An 18591-nucleotide genomic window follows, 5' to 3' on the forward strand; every position below is an offset into this window, starting at 1 on the left:
AGTAGAACCCAAAAGTGTATAATTTTTTTTTTTAATTATATTTTAAAAAATTCACTAAAAAAAATAAAACCACAAAAAAAATTAGGAATAATTACAAATCAGTGCTAGTATAAAAAAATATTTATACATTCATGAAAAAAATAATTAATATTTTAATACTCATAAAGTTTAATATTAATATGTAATTATGTTTTAAAACTTGTCCTAAATTGATATTTTCTCAAAAAATTAATCCCAAACACCTACTCAAAATATAACTAACACCGAAAGGAAAAAAAAAAACTCCAATGTAGCAATGATACCATATCATTAGTATCACCATTCAATAATATCTCACCATTTACCCTCTCATATATATGTAGCAAGAAAGATAGTCATACACACTTAGAAAGTAAGACTAATCCTCCACATTATAGGATATATTATAAGTTGGTGATACCACCATAGGCGGAGCTACCTTAAGCTTAGTGGTGTCACTTGACACCATTGAAGTTACAAAATCTTTTAGAGCACATGTAATATTTTATCTAAAATTTAAAAATTTTATAGATTGACCCAGTTGAGTATAATTAAAATCAAAAGGCTAACTTTATAAAAGTTTACAAATTGAGCTAGAAAAGTTAAAAGATAAAACCAATTGGGTTAGTTTAGATAGTCATGTACACTTTCAACGGAGAGATCAAGTGCTCAATTCTTACCATAGATAAAAATTGATTATTTACCACTTTTTTTTAGTTAATTATTTCTTCCCTATTGTGTACTCTTTCTTGTAATGGTGGCTAGTGTTGGATTTACAATTTATGTTATTAGACTTTCTTATATGGTTAATTAAAAAATTTAAAAGATAAAATCAATTTTTATATGACTTTTCAAATTTCGTTTGATTATGTATATAGAAAAAGATGAAACTATTATGTGTGGATTTCAAAAAAATAAAAATTAGTATGGATATTTGCTTTTTTTCATTGAAGCAATAATGTTGATGTCCCAAAATTTTCTTTTTAATTATAACTTGATTAATTTGTTATTGTCATTCCAAGTATATGAAATTTATGGAGTATCATGTTAATATTAAATGTTGATAAGTAGTATAGAACTAAAAATATAATGCATCATGACATTGATGATGATTTGATAAATGACCCAAGTGAATAAAATTCTTGACTACGCCATTGAATATCACGTTGTCGGTATCACCGTTATACTTGGACATTACGTTATTGATATCACAATTACACTGAATTTTTGCTCTAAATGAAGGTGTTGCTTCTCTTGCCCAATCCAAGACATACACATATAATATGCCTCAAATGGTGAAGCAATAATTAAATAAAAAGCATTTTGTTTCTTTCCCTGTATGTAGAAGGCGAACCATTAATTAATTCAGAAGGTGCCCTCTTTGGTCCGCATCCTACATCAGGAACAAAAAAACCTAAGCTTGGGACCATAAACATAACTAACATGCATCTTACAGGGCCTATGGATGGCCTCAAAATCCGTGCCTAGAAAAATACCTAAAAAATTTAATGTGTAATCCAAATTCATTCAAGATACAAAATCAGTGCATAGAAAAATACCTAAAAAATTTAATGTGTAATCCAAATTTATTCAAGATACATGGACTTTACAAAACTTGAATCTGAATTATACATTCATTTTTTAGGTATATTTTTTGTGTATGAATTCAGTGCACATATCTTTACTGCGGCTTCGAACGTTGATATGATGAGTAAAACATAAATTAGTAGCCAAAACTATACAATTGGCGACAAAAAAATAGATTTAGTCGCCAAAAGTGATCTAATTTTTTTTTTAGTAAATAATTTTTTTTTTACATAAATTACATTCAATAAAAATAATTATTTTTATATATATAGCTAGATATTAATACAGGTCAATATAGTATATAAATAATATATGTTGGATGTATATTTATGTGGTGTTGTAGTAGCATAGTGGAGAGAGTGTGTTACTAAAGGTTTAGTATGTGGGAGAGGTTGGCGGTTCGAATCTCAGAAAAAGTAAAAAAGTTGATTTTTTTTTTCCACGGAAGCACCTTTGGCGACTAAATTTTAGTCGCCAAAAGTGTTTATTTTGGGCGACTAAACGGTTTAGTCAGCGATTCATGGACTATTGGCGACTAAAAGATTAGTCGCTAAATGTGTGATTTTAAAAAGTGTAAATCACTATTGGCGACTAAATCATTGGTCGCTAAAGAGCTATTTTTTGCCGACTAAAAAAATTTTAGTCGCCAATACCTCCGGTGACCATATATACATGACAAAACAGATGACTAAAAAAATTAGTCGTTGAAAGTAAAAACTCGATTTCGACGACTAAAAACAGACTTTTGGTGATTAAAAATTTAGTCGCCAAAGGTGCTTTTTCTTGTAGTGAGCTATTGGTCCCTGGAAAGTTATGTGTGATGTTTGTTGGTGCTATATGGTGACCCTGATGCTATTAAGTAGTACTAATAGAAGAAACCCTTCAAGTCCCTCTTGCTAACGCTGTTATTTTCCATGCTAGACAATCCCTTGTGAAGGGTGCTTTCATTGGTTCCTAACCGACAACATTTGGATAAATCTACTCTTGACATGCCTTTTGTGGGTTTAGGTTTTGATGAGAACTCTCATAAAGAAAATGATCAGAAAAACCGGTCAGACTCATAAATATTGAAACAAGTATTAGCATAAAAAAATGAAACCATACTCTTATTTTTCTTTTTAAATCATAAAAAGGGAAATAACTGTATTATGACTGAAATTGTTCATGCTTGTCATGCAAAATCAAGGCTAGAACAAATGTTTAGGTTGTTCGGTAAAATTTTCAACTTTTCAACTTAATTCCCAAAAAAATTTGCCTTTCAAGTTTATTTTCAGTTTATTTATTTTTTTAGTTGAAAAAGGCAAATTACCAAATACCTTATGTTTTCAATGTACAACTGCCTAAACATTAAATTTAAAATTTTAAGCTAAAATCAAGTTTTACCAAACACAGACAAAATATAAATTTGCATGAACCTTTCTTTGTTTATTGTTCTTTTGTGTTGTATTTGATATTGATAGGTTCATATCACATTGCCATCAATTGATTGCAAAGCTATTAATTTCTGACAAAACACCAAAGCCAAATTGCATTGCATCTTTGTCATTCTGTTTTTGTTAACATATTAGAGAGTGATCGCACATATCTTTAGTTTGTGCTCCTAAGATTACCTAAGATTAGTATTAGGTTAAAAAATAAAAAATAAAACAACGATCAAAGAAAATTCACTATAAATCTTGAAGGGCTAGGTGTGTAAATCCTCAGATTCACAATATACTCACAATGGAGAGACAAATTTGAAGATTTTGGCCAAAGCATTTTATTGGTTGCTAAGAAGGATATTTTTTTCATTGTCCCAAGTCGCAATTTTCTATTTTAAAGAAGCCAACAAAATGCTAGCCATATCACATGTTCTTTTTGTATTCATTACACATAAGTCAATTCTCATTTTTTTTAATAAACTACTTATAATTAATATGAAAACAATATTATCTTTCTATATACGAGATAATGTAACATATATATGATCCTCTCAAACTCTGCAATGGCCGGTAGTGTAACTATCCTTTATAATATATATATATATATATATATATATATATATGCGCATAGAAATGAATGACTCCAAAACTATGATAAGGTTGCATGTGCTCTCAACATGGTAGGACCTTAATCAAATCCCTTCCTTGTTTTTCAACTTTGAAATCTTGTAGTTCCACCTAATATTTAAGTTAGTATAACAATAATTTTGACAATAAATCAATGATTTTAACTAAAAAACTTGATTATAAAACCATTCTTGCACGTACCCTTATCATTTCAAATATAATTTAAGCAAATTAACCCAACATATAACGATTATCAATATGTCGTGAATTGAAATTATTTTTATTTTATTTTATTTATAAATTTCTTCGCCGCATTATATATAAATAATAACCGACATTTGGTTCTAGATACCTTATCCAGCATTCACACTTCCTATTCTTGTTTGAAGATTCATCTATAACGGCAAAAAGGTTTGAAAATGCAATATTTTATATATATATATATATATACTTTAGGTGTGTGCATTTTGTAATTGGATTTGATCACTGCGATTTGAAGTAGTTTATAACAAAAATAACGCTCAATTAGTACATATTAATATGTGTTTAAGGAAAAATACACTTCGCCCTCCTTACATTTGGCCAGTTTCCAACTTTGACTCTTAAAGTTTAACTTTTCTCACTTTGGCATTTTATATTTCAATTTTTTTTTTTTTTTTTTTTTGTATTTTACTCTTAAAGTTAACTTTTGTTCAAAATTAGATAGAAAATGTCACGATAACTATAAAATAACATAAAAGAAATATATTAGTATACTGAGATTTGAGTTTGTGTCAGAGATGTGAGTTGTATATAATAGAATATTTTTATGGCACACAATCATTAATATGTCATTTTTTGTATAATTTTGAACATAAGTTAACTTGAAGAGTAAATTGGAAAAAAATTGAAACATGAAGAGTCAAAATAAGAAGGGGGGGATTTAAATGTCAAAGTAGCAAATGGTCAAACATAAAGGAGACAATGTATATTTTACCCTAACAATTATCATGTTATGGGAATATTTTCGAGAAACAAAATTTTGTGACATCTTGTGTGCTACCATTTTTTGAAATCAAGAAGAGATTTAACAGTTAAAACTGTAAAGAGATTTTGTTTTTGTTTTTATTTTTTTTTAAAGAGTGCTGCTATTAGCATCTCATTTATTATTTTAGACCCCCTATTTCTTTAGACTCACTTATAAATTTTAAAACCGTTCAAATTTCTTTCTTCCCTCCAAATAATATCAAAATTATCCTTATAAAAATTTCACCCCACGCCTCTAAAAACTGTTATCTCCCAAAATCCTAACAAAAAAAATTTCCAAAACCCATTCTCTCTCTCATGGTGGTAGAATAATTTTTTTTTTGAAGTGAATCGATCGGTATAAGGAACATGTTCATTGCAATCTTCACTTTTTTTTTTGCATTAGGTGCGTATGTCTTCTTTCAATTCCATCCATTTCTTTGATCAACCCTAAACCCTAAAACCATAAATATATATCTCTATGTGTATGTATAGTTCAATTGAAGCAAATCTTTATTCTGCTCAACCGTAATCTCGCTCCTCTCTCATCCCTCGAAGTCTCTCTTTCACTAAGAATATTCGAACCTATATTCTCGAACAAATAAGCTATGTTTAGACCTATGTTCCCAAACATATAACCAATGTTCAGACATATGTTTCCGAACTTGATAAAACGAAAACTTCTACAAATGTGAACAATTTTAACCCTTCAAAGTGTGTTAAATTCTCATATTCGGACTTGTGTTTCGGAACAAATAAGCAATGTTCGGGCATGTATTCTTGAATTTTGGTCATATGTTTGGGAGTTCGGTGCTAAAAAAATATGAATTGTTTTCACAATTTTTGCCATGTTTTTCAATAAACTTACCCTTATAAGGCTCTCCTCCGAGCTGAGAACACCATCAAAGTTATGAAAACCTCCTCTAAATTTATTGTTGTACTCCTCTCTTCTTATGAAATTGTGATTATCGAAAAAACTTCCACTCATTATCATTGCTGGAGAAGTGTCTGTAATTGAATGATTGCCACCGTTGTCGCCAAAATATCGATATTGGAGGGTTTTTAAGGTTTTAAGGATGAGATTTGAAGAAGATGGATGGGTGGTGATGAAGGTAGGCGCTCTATATCATGATTTAGTGGGTGTGGACTTAATTGCGAGATGGGGTGTTACTAGTAGTTTAAGATCCAACATACATTTAACATTTAATGCCAAAAGTACACCTATAAGATAAACCAAAAGTAAATATCATTATATAAAATAACTTACAAATTATAATTTAATTTTAAAATCATAAGTATAAAATTAAAAATAAAAAAGAAACCTAGTATAAGGAATTTTATATCTGTAGTAGAGGAAAATATTGTTTCAAATGAGGTACGACACGGCTTTGGTATATATTAGGTACATTTGGGTATGCCAAAAATTAAGAAAAAAAATTTGAGTACGTATTTTGTGTATCCGATATATATGCAGAAGCACCATACACCGGTAAGTATTCGATATTGGTATGACATGTTTGTCAAAATACTTATACTTCATAGTGTGAAACTTAAAGAGAAAATTCTAAATAATGATTTTTATATTTTTTTGCAGGGTATATATTATTTAAAATTTAATTTTTTTTATTATATTTGGGGATAATTGATTTTTAAGGTATAGTTTAGAGGGTAAAATAAAATTTCAAATAAAATTTGGTGTCACGTCAACAAGTTCCGTTTGATTGTAGACGAAAATAGACAATGGAGGGTAAATTGATAAAATTTTAAAAAGTTTGGAAAAAATTAAAATAATACGAAGTCCGGATGCCAACTTAAAATGCATAATAATTTTGGGGGCAAAATTGGATGTTCAAAATTGGGGCAAATCCATTTCCTTTAAACAGGTAGTGTAGCTGCAAATGTGCCACAAATTCCCCAATTAAACGTGTCCTACATTACCCGTTAATGTAAACACTTAATTGACTGCGTGAATTTTGGCAAATGAGAGAAAATTAAAAATTTCAAACGATAGACATGTGATTGGTAGAGTAGGTATTGAAAAAGGAATTCAACTTGTTTCTAGTTCAAAATTTATAATTCAAATTGGTTTATTGACGTGATAAAATGACGAGATTATAATTTTCGAATTAACTTAAATTTTTTCATGTAAAATTTTACAAAACAAACGATTCAATTCTTAAAAATGGGACTTATTTTGGGTCTCATAGACTCAAACAATACATCTAATCCAAATTCTGAGCTAGAAACAACCCATATGCTTAGAGAAGAGAAAAAAAGAAATGGGACAGAGACGGTTGAGAAGTGCATGTGCTTGGTGGGGTCATGTGTGCTTAGCAGTTGGTATTGTTTAGTCGCAACATTTGCATGTGCAACCTTTGATGCCTTGTACATGACCTTTTAAATAAATAAATAAACATTATTTGATTCAGGTTTTGTGGTTTTTGCCTTTTCTCAAATGTTAGCATTCCTAAGTTGTCACTTTCTACCATACAAACAAACAACTATTTATCTAATCCCCCTCAAAGTCCTCAACTTGGCAATGGCATCCATTTCCCTATATAAGTAAAGCCCCATTCCCTCTCTTTGTACTAAGAAGCTCTTACCATACAATCTTATCTGTCTCCCCTCTCTAGCATCTCTGACTCTCTCTCAATGTCTATTCAAGCATTTTTCATTGTTTCTCTTCCACTCTTCCTCTTCTTCAATTTGTGCCTCCATGGCGCTTATGGTGACTATGGAGGAGGGTGGCAAGGCGCTCATGCAACTTTTTATGGTGGGGGTGATGCAACCGGCACAATGGGTAAGTTAGACAAGTTATACACCCCCCAAAAAAAAAATGTACAAAATTTATTGATGCGATCCCATCTAAAATGAATGCAAGTGCTGCTAATACTACATTTTGAGTAGTTTTTATAGTATTATTGATTTTGCACAACGAAGTTACGTTGCTTTTTCACAACTTCACATTTTACTTATTTTGAGTTTTAGACTACCGCTATACTTGTTCTTAGTTTTAGACTACCGCAATAACTTCTTTGCTATCGAGTCATTAAGCAATACTAGATATAAAAATTAACAAGAAGTTTTGCTTGCGATTGGTTCTCTTTTGGAATTATGATTCCAATCAAAAAAATTTACAACTCATAACCAAATACACAACTTAAAACTCAATTCAGAACTCAAAATCAAACTATTTTCAAAACTCTATTTAAAAAAAAAAATCAAAAAAATATTTTTTATTTTGTTTTTTAAAATTATTTTTAGAATCAAAATTTTCTTTAAATAAAAAATAAAATTTTCTTAAACATTTTTTAATTTTAAAAAAAAATTCAAAAAATTTCAAAATACAACTCAAAATTCAAAAACTCAAGACTCAAAATATAACTTAAAACTCTTTTCAAAACTCATAACCAAATGAAAGTTTGTGTTTGATAGAGCTTTCTAAATATGATTTGAGAGTATGAGTTATATTTTAACCTGTGTTTGGCAAGTGGGTTTGCAGGCTTTTTTGGCTATTTTAGCCACAAAAAACAAAATAGGCTATTTTAGCCATAACAAACAAAACATCACATCCAACCCATAATCATTACATTCTTCTCTCACAAAAAAACTCAAAAAAGCCAAAAAGCCAAAAAGCCCTTCCCAAACCAAGCTTTTAAGCCCAGGCTAAAATAGCCAAAAAAGCCAAAAAGTCAACCCACTTCCCAAACGGAGGCTAAGTTTGTGAGTTTTGGAATTATGATTTGAGTATGAAAAATTTGTTTGGTAAAAGAGTTTTAAAGAGAGTTTTGAATTGAGTGAAGAATTTTTAATGTGACATGATATTTGATACAAAAACTTACAACTCATAACCAAACATACAACTCAAAATTCTATTAAAACACATAAAAAATTCGAAAAATATTTTATTAGAATATATAAAAATTAACATATGTCAATTGCAAAAAAAAAAAAAACTGCACTGTTCCGAACGACCGGTGGGATGTCCGGTAGGACATCCGGTGGGACGACCGGTTAGGCCAAATTTGAAAAACGCGCCCCACACAGAGTTTTCTCCAGAATAGTGGAAATGTGATTTGAGAATTCGTTCCAAACATCATATTAAAATATGGGTGTAGAATCATTGTTTGAAAACATAACCAAACACAGCTAAATTTCTCTTTTCAAAACTCAACTCACAATTCCACACTTAAATCATAACTCCACACTGAAATTATAATTTCAAAACTAAAGAAAAATTGATAATTTAAAAGAGTTTGAGATATGGGTTTCTTGTCTAATGTAAAATTTATAGAAATTGATAATTTGGGATATGGGTTTCTTGTCCATGATGATTTTGGTGTCACAGGAGGTGCCTGTGGATATGGAAATTTGTATAGCCAAGGTTATGGCACCAACACTGCAGCACTTAGCACTGCTCTGTTTAACAATGGCTTGAGTTGTGGGGCATGCTATCAGATCAAATGCAATGATGACCCACAATGGTGCCTCCCTGGAACCATCACTGTGACTGCTACAAACTTTTGCCCACCTAACCCTTCTCAGTCTAATGACAATGGAGGCTGGTGCAACCCTCCCCTCCAACATTTTGATCTAGCAGAGCCTGCTTTCTTGCAAATTGCCCAATACAGAGCTGGAATTGTTCCCGTATCTTTCCAAAGGTAAGGGTTACTGACTAACTATCCTCAAAGCTTTGTTACTTCCACATAACACAAAGGTGGGGTGTGGGCCTCACACCCTATCTTTGTTCTATACAATTTTTTGCTATTTAATTTTGTGCAACTAATTTTCTTTTTCTTTAATCCTCAACATATCAAAAAGTCAAAAAAATTGACTTAAATTTTAGTCAAAGTAATTTGCTTGATTTGTGCTAGTAAATTTGACTAACGAATAAAGACCGAGGAATTTGTGCTCTCGTATCAAGTGATATACCTAGGTTGAGTCTTACAAATAATAGTTTACCCTTCCTCTAAATTGACTAACAAATATGGTTGTGTTGTGGTCCTCACAGGGTGCCTTGTGTAAAGAAAGGAGGAATAAGATTTACAATCAATGGTCACTCTTACTTCAATCTGGTCTTAGTTAGCAACGTTGGAGGCGCAGGGGACGTCCAGTCGGTGTCGATCAAAGGGTCCAACACAGGATGGCAACCCATGTCAAGGAATTGGGGCCAAAACTGGCAAAGTAACTCCTTACTCAATGGTCAGTCTCTCTCATTTCAAGTCACCACTAGTGATGGAAGGACCGTTACCAGCTACAATGCGGTGCCAGCTAATTGGCAGTTTGGCCAAACATTTGAAGGCGGTCAATTCTAAATTTTCATGACACCATTGGGTTACAAATTTGTATATGGTGTTGAATTCATGAGAAAGGGTCGGTTTGGGAGACAATTAAGAAAACTTTGAGTCTATTGATGTGGTGGACTAGTAGCTAACTAGCACCCGCTTAGGCTTATATGTATACATAAAGTTTGAATTAAAGTTACTTGTAGACAGAGATATTCAATTGGTAGCCTTAAGTTGAAATCAAGGCCATATGAATATCATATAAAGTTTGTATATTTAACCCCCAAGTTGGTATGGAAACCCAATTTGAGGCATCTTTGTATCAATGAAATCCTTTATTAGGGCATTTCCCTAATTTGTTTATTTTGATGTGTTATTTTTATAATGTAATAATTTGTTATTTTAATAAAATCAATCATTGAAGAAAAGGGACAAGCTTGTCAAAGTGGATTTTCCTTTCATGGGAAGAGCACAAAATATATACTACTAAATAGCCATATATAAGGGTAATTTTCATGTTTCAATGATCAAATGGATCATCCCATGTGAGGTAGTATTGTATATTAGGAATTTGTTAAACTTGAAAGTCTATTCGTATTTTGTGTCATTTAAAGGAACCTTAGCTTCTAGTAAGCAAGGCTCTTACGGTTGCGTCTAGGAATGAATGTTATGCGTTGGTTCTCCCCCACCTACTTTTTTTTTTTTTTTTTTGCCACTAAATAAAATATAAAAAAATAAAAATAAAAACTCAAACTCTCAATTTGGTTGTGACAAGAAAACTAGTCTATTTTCATTCATTTATATGCTTTCAGTCGACATAAATCAGAAAAAAAGTCCCAAAAGAGGGGGAAAAAAAGGCGGTTTATGCTTGATTAGAAATTATAATTTCTTATACAAAAGTATTTTCTCAAATATCTACTTAAAATTAGTTTTAAGAAATTACATCAAATTTTTTGCCCTGTGTTTCATTTTTTATCCCAACAATTTTTTGTCTTACCTATTGTGATTAAATGCACATATCCATTTATTCCCATTGATTCCACTTGAAAATTTATGTCCAGTGTTTATGATAATCACTAACTTTATTGAATTATTTCTTCACCCATATTAGACAAATAGGATTATAGAAGAGGGTGGCTAATAGTTCCCATTAAATCTTTTTGAACTCTTACTTACTTTAAGCCCCTGCTCATAAATTTTGAAATTTTTTATTTTTCGTTCATCACATCACTTAATATAAAAATTACCCTCCACCTCTCAAACCCTATCCCTACCTCGACCCGCACCCCACCATCCGCCATTCCCCAATGCCTTCCCACATCTGCCACCACCATTAGCCCTTCCCCATCCCCTATGCACACCCCAACACATATCTTTCTCCAACCTCTACCCCACTTGGGTGCCACCACCATCAGCCCTTCCTCCATCCCTTGTGCACACCCCAACACATATCCTTCTCCACCCTCTACCCCACTTAGGTGCCAACTCTTGTCAAGCCCTTATCCAACCCATCTTAATTAACCTATCCCCCTATCATGATATATGATCTCTCATCAGTTATCTCTCTTGTGATCTCCCCCTCTTTCTTTCCAGATCCTATAGCATCTCTTCTTCATCTTTCTTCTCTCGTGATCTTTAATAATCTCTCTCTCTCTCTCTCTCTCTCTCTCTCTCTCAAAAGGTTGGTAGGGTTGTGAGAAAAGGCAAAAGGGGACGATCAAGGACATGGGATGGGCTAGGGGTGCAAATTTGGCTCGGCCCGGGCCCGACCGAGCCCATGTCGGGCCTCGAGGGCCCCTACCAAAATTTGGGTTGGGTCGTGTGGCCCACGGGCCAGAAAAATTAGGCCCAGGCTTAAAGGGTATTCAGGCCTTAGATGGGTCGGTTGGCCTGGGCTTAGACTTGGGCAGGCTTGAACATCTTTTTGGTTTTTTTTTATTTTTTCTATTATTTTTCACTAAAAAGACACTGAGCCTTGGGCGAGCCGAACGGGCTGGGCCTCAGGCTGGGCCTTGAGTGGGCTGATGGGTCAAGCCATAGGTCAAGCCACGCTTCAAAATGATGGCCCAAGCCTAGGCCTAGGGTCTCGGGCTAGGCTCAGGCCCAGACCTAGACGGGCCTACCCAGGCCACGGGCTGGCTTCGGGCTGCCCATGGGTTGCGGGCCATTTTTACACTTTTAGGATGGGCGGAGAGGGTTGGCGAAGCTAGGAACAAGGAAAAAGAGTGGTGGCCGAAGCTGTTGCTGGTGGTGGTTTGTGGTTAGGTAGAGGTGGAAGTAGGGGTAAGGGGTTAGGGTTAAGGTTTAGAAAGTCAAAGATGATGATAAAATTAAAATTTTGTAATTTCAACAACAACTAATAACCACATACAACTCCCACAATGATGGAGAAATAAACCAATCACCACAAAGGGTATCAAACTCCTCTCTATAGGAGTTGAATGAACCTGAAAATTCACACCACAAAAATTGCTACACAACCAGGAACGGGCGCAGGATTCTAATATCGGGGGGGCGAGTGTATATGCAATCAAAGAATTTGTCATGAGCATGTGATATACAATATCATTTTCTACCCAAATATCACAAAAAATATATAATTATATGTTTCCATTCATCGTATATAATTGCAAAATATTATCAAAATACAATTGGATATGTTCTAGTAAATTCATAATAATTTTCAAAAAAGCAACTATTTGCTTTACATATCTACTTAGGCATCTAAAATTGTGCTCAACGTTCTTTCATAACATAAAAAGCATCTATAATGGAATCTACATCAAAATCTCGAGCAATGTCTTTCTCAACATATGTTAACAAGTAACTTGAAAGAAAATCATCCTTCATCTTGTTGCGCAATCTAGTCTTTACAATTTTCATGGCTGAAAATGCACGTTCTGTTGTCACCGTAGAAACTGGAAAAGTTAGAACAAGATGAATCAATCTATCGACAAGAGGATAAATTGTGGACTTCCTTGTTGTTGCCAACATTTGGCACAATTCAGAAATTGTCAACAGCTGTTGAAACTTAGGATGTTTAAGGATGTCAATCTCGTAATTTTGCAATTGGAATTTCAAATGAATTTTTTCTTGCTCTGTAAAGTCATTAGGATAAAATTGATTTGCAAGCTTGCATATATCTTCAATTTTGAACAAACTGTAATCATCCCTAGGATCTAAAGCAGAGCTAAGAATAAGCAACTCCATCACATCTTCTTTGAATCTGTTGTTCAATTCTTGTAATTGGGAATCACATATAATTGTAAAAATATCAACCCGAAAACGATGCTCAATAGTAATGTGATCTTTTTGGTGACAAGCACGACCTCTACCAGATGTGTAACGAGCACTCATATCAGGAATATCTATGTTATATTTTCCACAAAATAGTTGAACATTCTCCAACAAAGAAATCCATCCATCTTCTCTATATTTTTTAACAAGTGCTTTTGTAGTTGACACTAGATGCATTGCATTCAATATATCTTGGGATTTACGTTGCAAAGCTTGGCAAAGATCATTAGTAATCCCCATAATATCTCTCATAAGATGTAAGATAAACACAAACTCAAAAGATGTAATCTTGTCATAAACTCCATTTGCATCTGCACGTTGAGTAGAGGTGGCTCCATCATTGATGACATTACTTAAGACTGAACAAGTTGCACCAAACATATTTATCAAACTGGAAATAGATCCCAAATGAGAACCCCATCGAGTATCTCCAGCCCATTTCAATGTTCGAACTTGATTTTTGCCTTTACCAGTTTCAACTTCATGAATGGCAAGTTTTGCTGCAATTTCTTCAGCTTGAGTAACTTTCAATTGGTCATGCCTTTTACAAGAAGAGCCACATAGATTAACTATTAGAGCTAGATAAGAAAAAAAAATTGGGCAACGGGTATAACCTCTCTTGCTATCGCTACCAATGCTAATTGGAGTCGATGAGCAAAGCAATGAACATAATACGCAAAATGACAGTCATGAAGAAATAAGGCCTGCAACCCAGTCCACTCTCCACGCATATTACTAGCACCATCATACCCTTGACCACGAATATTTTGTACACTGAGATTATGACGAGATAGGACAATACATATTTCTTCTTTCAAAGTTGCTGATGTTGTATCCGATACATGAACTATGTCAAAAAAACGCTCATTTATAAAACCATCTTTATCAACAAATCTTAGAACAATGGCCATTTGCTCCCTCTTTGATTCATCTCGAGCTTCATCCACTATAACGCAAAATTTTGCTTCATCAATCTCCTCACGAATGAATCTTTGTATTTTGTCAAAGAAAATACTAAGAACCTCTTTTTGAATTTGATGCAAGTAGTGTGAAGCATTTTGAGGACCTTTGTGTAACACAACATCTACCACATCTGCATTATAAGATGCCAAGAGCTTTATCAATTCAATAACATTCCCACGATTATTAGAATCATGACCTTCATCACGACCTCTAAATGCACAAGCTTCAAATGTAACATTTGACAGCATCTATTGTAGTCTTCAACTGCGAACGATTTTTTGCAACTTGTTGAGAAGTTTGTTTCTCAACTATCTTCTCAATATGTTGCGCTTGATTTGTTAAATCATGGCAAGATTTAACAGCAATTCTGTGCAATGAATTAGGACCCTTTCCCATATGAGTTAAGAAAGCACAATTCTTCCCACTATTGACTTTCTTCCATGAAGAAAATCCATCAGAAATTAAAGCGCTAGAAGTAGTGCGTCCATTCGGTTTTGTAAAAAGATAGCAAGGAAGACAAAAAGCACAATGTTTGGTTGGAGAATATTCTAGTCAATCTGGAAATAACTTTTACCAAGAAGCTAGAAAATGACGCCCATTCTTCTCTTCAAAAGGATGGTTGTCAGGTTGGTATGGTCCAAATTTGATGTAAGCTCATCGAATCTCATCACGTTGAGATATCAAATAATCCCAAATTTGTGGTCGTAGTCCTGGATCCCTCACCAAAGAAGATTTATCAACTTCTTTGGATTCTATTCTAGGAACTTTACAAGGACGTTGTTCAGGAATTGAAGCTTCAACATTATCAATGGAAGGTTTTGTATTTGCATTAACTTCTATATCTTGAGAGCCACTTTTCTTAAAGAAAGAATCAATTTTTTTGTTCACCATAATTCACGTAACATTCAACTCAATTTTATTTAAGAACCTGAAATTTATTAAACAATTTTTGTTACTCACTAGGTAAAAAGCACACCAACAATATAATTAAATCTAACAAACAAAGGACATGTCATTTTCAATGGGTAAACAATAAGAATCTTCAGAGTAATAGAATTTCTAACCCTAACGAGGTGAATAACATCCAAATTGAAGTGAATTGCAATGAAATTAAAGATATTTAAAGCCTATTCATCTCTGAGAAATTAAACATATTTATTATTATTATTATTATTATTATTATTATTATTATTATTATTATTATTATTATTTAAGCCTACAGTAAATGTTTGGTTTTGCAACCAAAGCAAGAGAAGATTTCTTTCGGAGACAACAAGTCTATTACAATTCAAAATTGATGCGTTTTGAACTCAATACGGATTAATTATATATGCAGTAATATTACATATGTAGAATTTTCTATAAAAAAGATATGTACCATTGAAATTATAATTATATATAATCTACAAAAAAGATATGTACGATTGATATTAATTATATATGCACAAGCAATCTATAATTAATTCTACTACATTCAAATCTCTATGTATAGATATGTAGAAATTGTAGAGTAGTTATAAATGTATATAGGATTGAATTGCATACCCAGAATAGTGTTTTGAAGGGAAGGTAGAATCCAAAAAGGCATGTATAGAAACCTCTAGTGCTGCTTCAATTCAATGATAATCCCAAAACCGAGAGAGAGAGAGAGGGGCTTAGAGAATTAGGTTAATGAGAATTTGGGGATCTTTTCAACTCAAGTGTGAGGCAAGTGAGTTTTATTTATTTATTTTTTATTTTATTTAGTTATAATCGAACAACTAAAAAATTTAGACCCTAATCAGATAAAAACAACTTTAACATATTAATAAATAAATTCTCAATTATTTTAACATTATTAAATTTAAAATAAAAAGTAATCATACTTAAAAAAATAAATTATTATTATTATTATTATTATTTTTAGTATTTATCAAAAAAAAATTAAATTTCTTAGTTTTAAAGTAGAAAATTTAAGGGGTGGCGGTTCTTAATTTTTTTACAAAAACTTTGGGATGGCAAACCTATATAATTTTAAAATATTTATAATTTTAATACTATATCTAGGGAGATTTTTCAAATCTTTGCGGGGGGCGGTCACCCCTGCCAGCCCCCCCTCGGTCTATCCCTGTACACAACCACTAGGTCAAATGTCATGATTGACTTGGTTTGGTTTGATAATTGCTTTTAAATTACTTTTAGTTTCTTTCTTGGGAGCTTTTTTGATAAATCCACTTTCTAAGAGTTTTATTCCATCCAACCCATATTCTTTTTGACTATTCTATTAGGTCCTATTTGAGATAAGAAGACCAAAATACCATTTTCATTTACTTATGTTTCATTTAGTTCACATTATTTTCTTATATTTCAATAAGTCTTATGGGTGACATAATTACCAAAATACCCCTCATGTGAATGTTCACATTGTCAACGGGCCAGGTCGGGCCCACCCTAGGCCACTAGCCAATTTTATACTCTTATCAATGTGAATGTTAACATGTCAATGTGAATATTCACATTGTCAACAGGCCTGGCTGGGCCCGCCCCGGGCCGCCCATGGGCCGTGGACAGGTTTCGGGCAACCACGAGGCGCGGGCTAATTTTAAACTCCTATCAATGTGAATGTTAACAAGTCAATGTGAATATTCACATTGTCAACGGGCTAGGCCGGGCCTGGCCCACCTCGGGCAGCAGGCGGCTTTTGACCACCCTTGTGCCGCGGGCCAATTTTATACTCTTATCAATGTGAATGTTAACATGTCAATGTGAATATTCACATTGTCAACAGGCCGGGCTGGGCCTGCCCCGGGCCGTGGGCGGGTTTCGGGCAGCCACGAAACGCGAGCTAATTTTACACTCCTATCAATGTGAATGTTAACATGTTAATGTGAATATTTACATTGTCAACGGGCCGGGTCGGACCCGCTCTGGGCCGCTGGCCAATTTTGTACTTTTATCAATGTAAATGTTAACATGTCAATGTGAATATTCACATTGTCAACGGGCCGAGTCGGGCCCACCTTGGGCCGCTGGCCAATTTTATACTCTTATCAATGTGAATGTTAACATGTCAATGTGAATATTCACATTGTCAACAGGCCGGGCCGGGCCCGTCCTGGGCCGCCCATGGGCTGTGGCCTGGTTTTGGGCAGCCACGAGGCGCGGACTAATTTTACACTCCTATCAATGTGAATGTTAACATGTCAATGTGAATATTTACATTGTCAACGGACCGGGCCGGGCCCGCGCCCGGGCGATGGGCGGGCAGGCTTTTGGCCGCCTATGGGCTGCGGGCCAATTTTATACTCTTATCAATGTGAATGTTAACATATCAATGTGAATATTCACATTGTCAACGGGCCGGACCGGGCCCGCCCCGGGCTGCCCATGGGCCGCTGGCGGGTTTTGCGCCGCCACGGGACGCGAGCCAATTTTACACTACTATTAATGTGAATGTTAACATGCCAATGTGAATATTCACATTGTCAACGGGTTGGGCCCGCCCTGGCTCGCGGGCGGGTTTCGGGCCGCTCACGGGCCAATTTTACATTCCTACCAATGTGAATTTTAAAATATGAATGTTCAAATCATAAAATTGCTAACCATTCAAAAAATATTTATAAGGGTATCAAAATTAAATATAAGGGCATAAGTGTCCAAGAAAATAGTGTAAATCAAGAAAAAGGACTTTATGGAATAAAATTATATATACATGAAACTAAATGGGTTAAAAAATTCCTTCATGGACTTCTTGGGTTAAAACACTTCTAAATGGGATTTATCAATAAAAATCCCTTCTTTATTATTTTTTTTTATTTTTTATTTTTTGGTTGGAGGGGGGTTTCAATTTTTTGCCTTTTTATTCATTTTTAGATAGCATTTTTATTTGAAAAACTAATGGATGTCATTGATTTTTTGTTACCATCTTGTATCACTATTTATGTCAATACTCATAATTGATTCATTGTTCGAAAATAATCATAAAAATGTTAAGAAAGACATTTATCTTGTCATGCATATCAATAATATAAAACTACAAAATAAAAAATATTTAATATTCCTCTTTTTTTGAAAAAAATAATAGTAATAGAAATTTACGGCCTTTTTGTTTGAAAGCCTATGAAAAGTAAAAGGAATTGAAACTCGAAAAGAAAAAAAAAATGCAGTTCGTTAGGCTTTAGACTATGGATTCTTGAAGGGGGGAAAAAATTACATTTCATTCATTTTTTCTGTATCTATACAAATCATTTTTTAAATTCTTAATCCAAATTGCTATAACTTTTGTTGCCTATGCATGAATATCTGAACTACTAGCATCAAATCACATATCTGGTGATCATGATTTTCTCTATTACATGATGTAAGATTTTTGTTACATATATAATATGTAATAGAGAGGATCACAAAGG

The 18591-nt window shown here is 33.4% G+C and overlaps 2 protein-coding genes across 2 annotated transcripts; one reads left to right on the forward strand and one right to left on the reverse strand.

Annotated features, from left to right (window-relative positions):
* Positions 1 to 7204: 7204 nt before the first annotated feature.
* LOC114265549 (expansin-A8) lies at positions 7205 to 10306 on the forward strand. Its single transcript, XM_028206363.2, has 3 exons — positions 7205 to 7458; positions 9007 to 9319; positions 9670 to 10306. The coding sequence occupies exons 1-3, from the start codon at positions 7311 to 7313 to the stop codon at positions 9971 to 9973; spliced, it is 765 nt and encodes a 254-aa protein (XP_028062164.2). The 5' UTR covers positions 7205 to 7310; the 3' UTR covers positions 9974 to 10306.
* Positions 10307 to 12679: 2373 nt separating this feature from the next.
* On the reverse strand, positions 12680 to 14451 carry LOC145797725 (uncharacterized). The gene is made up of 2 exons (XM_082885138.1): positions 13916 to 14451; positions 12680 to 13781 (listed from the first exon to the last, which is right to left on the reverse strand). The coding sequence occupies exons 1-2, from the start codon at positions 14449 to 14451 to the stop codon at positions 12680 to 12682; spliced, it is 1638 nt and encodes a 545-aa protein (XP_082741264.1).
* Between the last annotated feature and the right edge of the window lie 4140 nt (positions 14452 to 18591).

This window comes from Camellia sinensis, chromosome 8 (genome assembly GCF_055761805.1).
Source record: "Camellia sinensis isolate YWXY chromosome 8, ASM5576180v1, whole genome shotgun sequence".
In the NCBI taxonomy this organism is placed as follows: domain Eukaryota; kingdom Viridiplantae; phylum Streptophyta; class Magnoliopsida; order Ericales; family Theaceae; genus Camellia; species Camellia sinensis.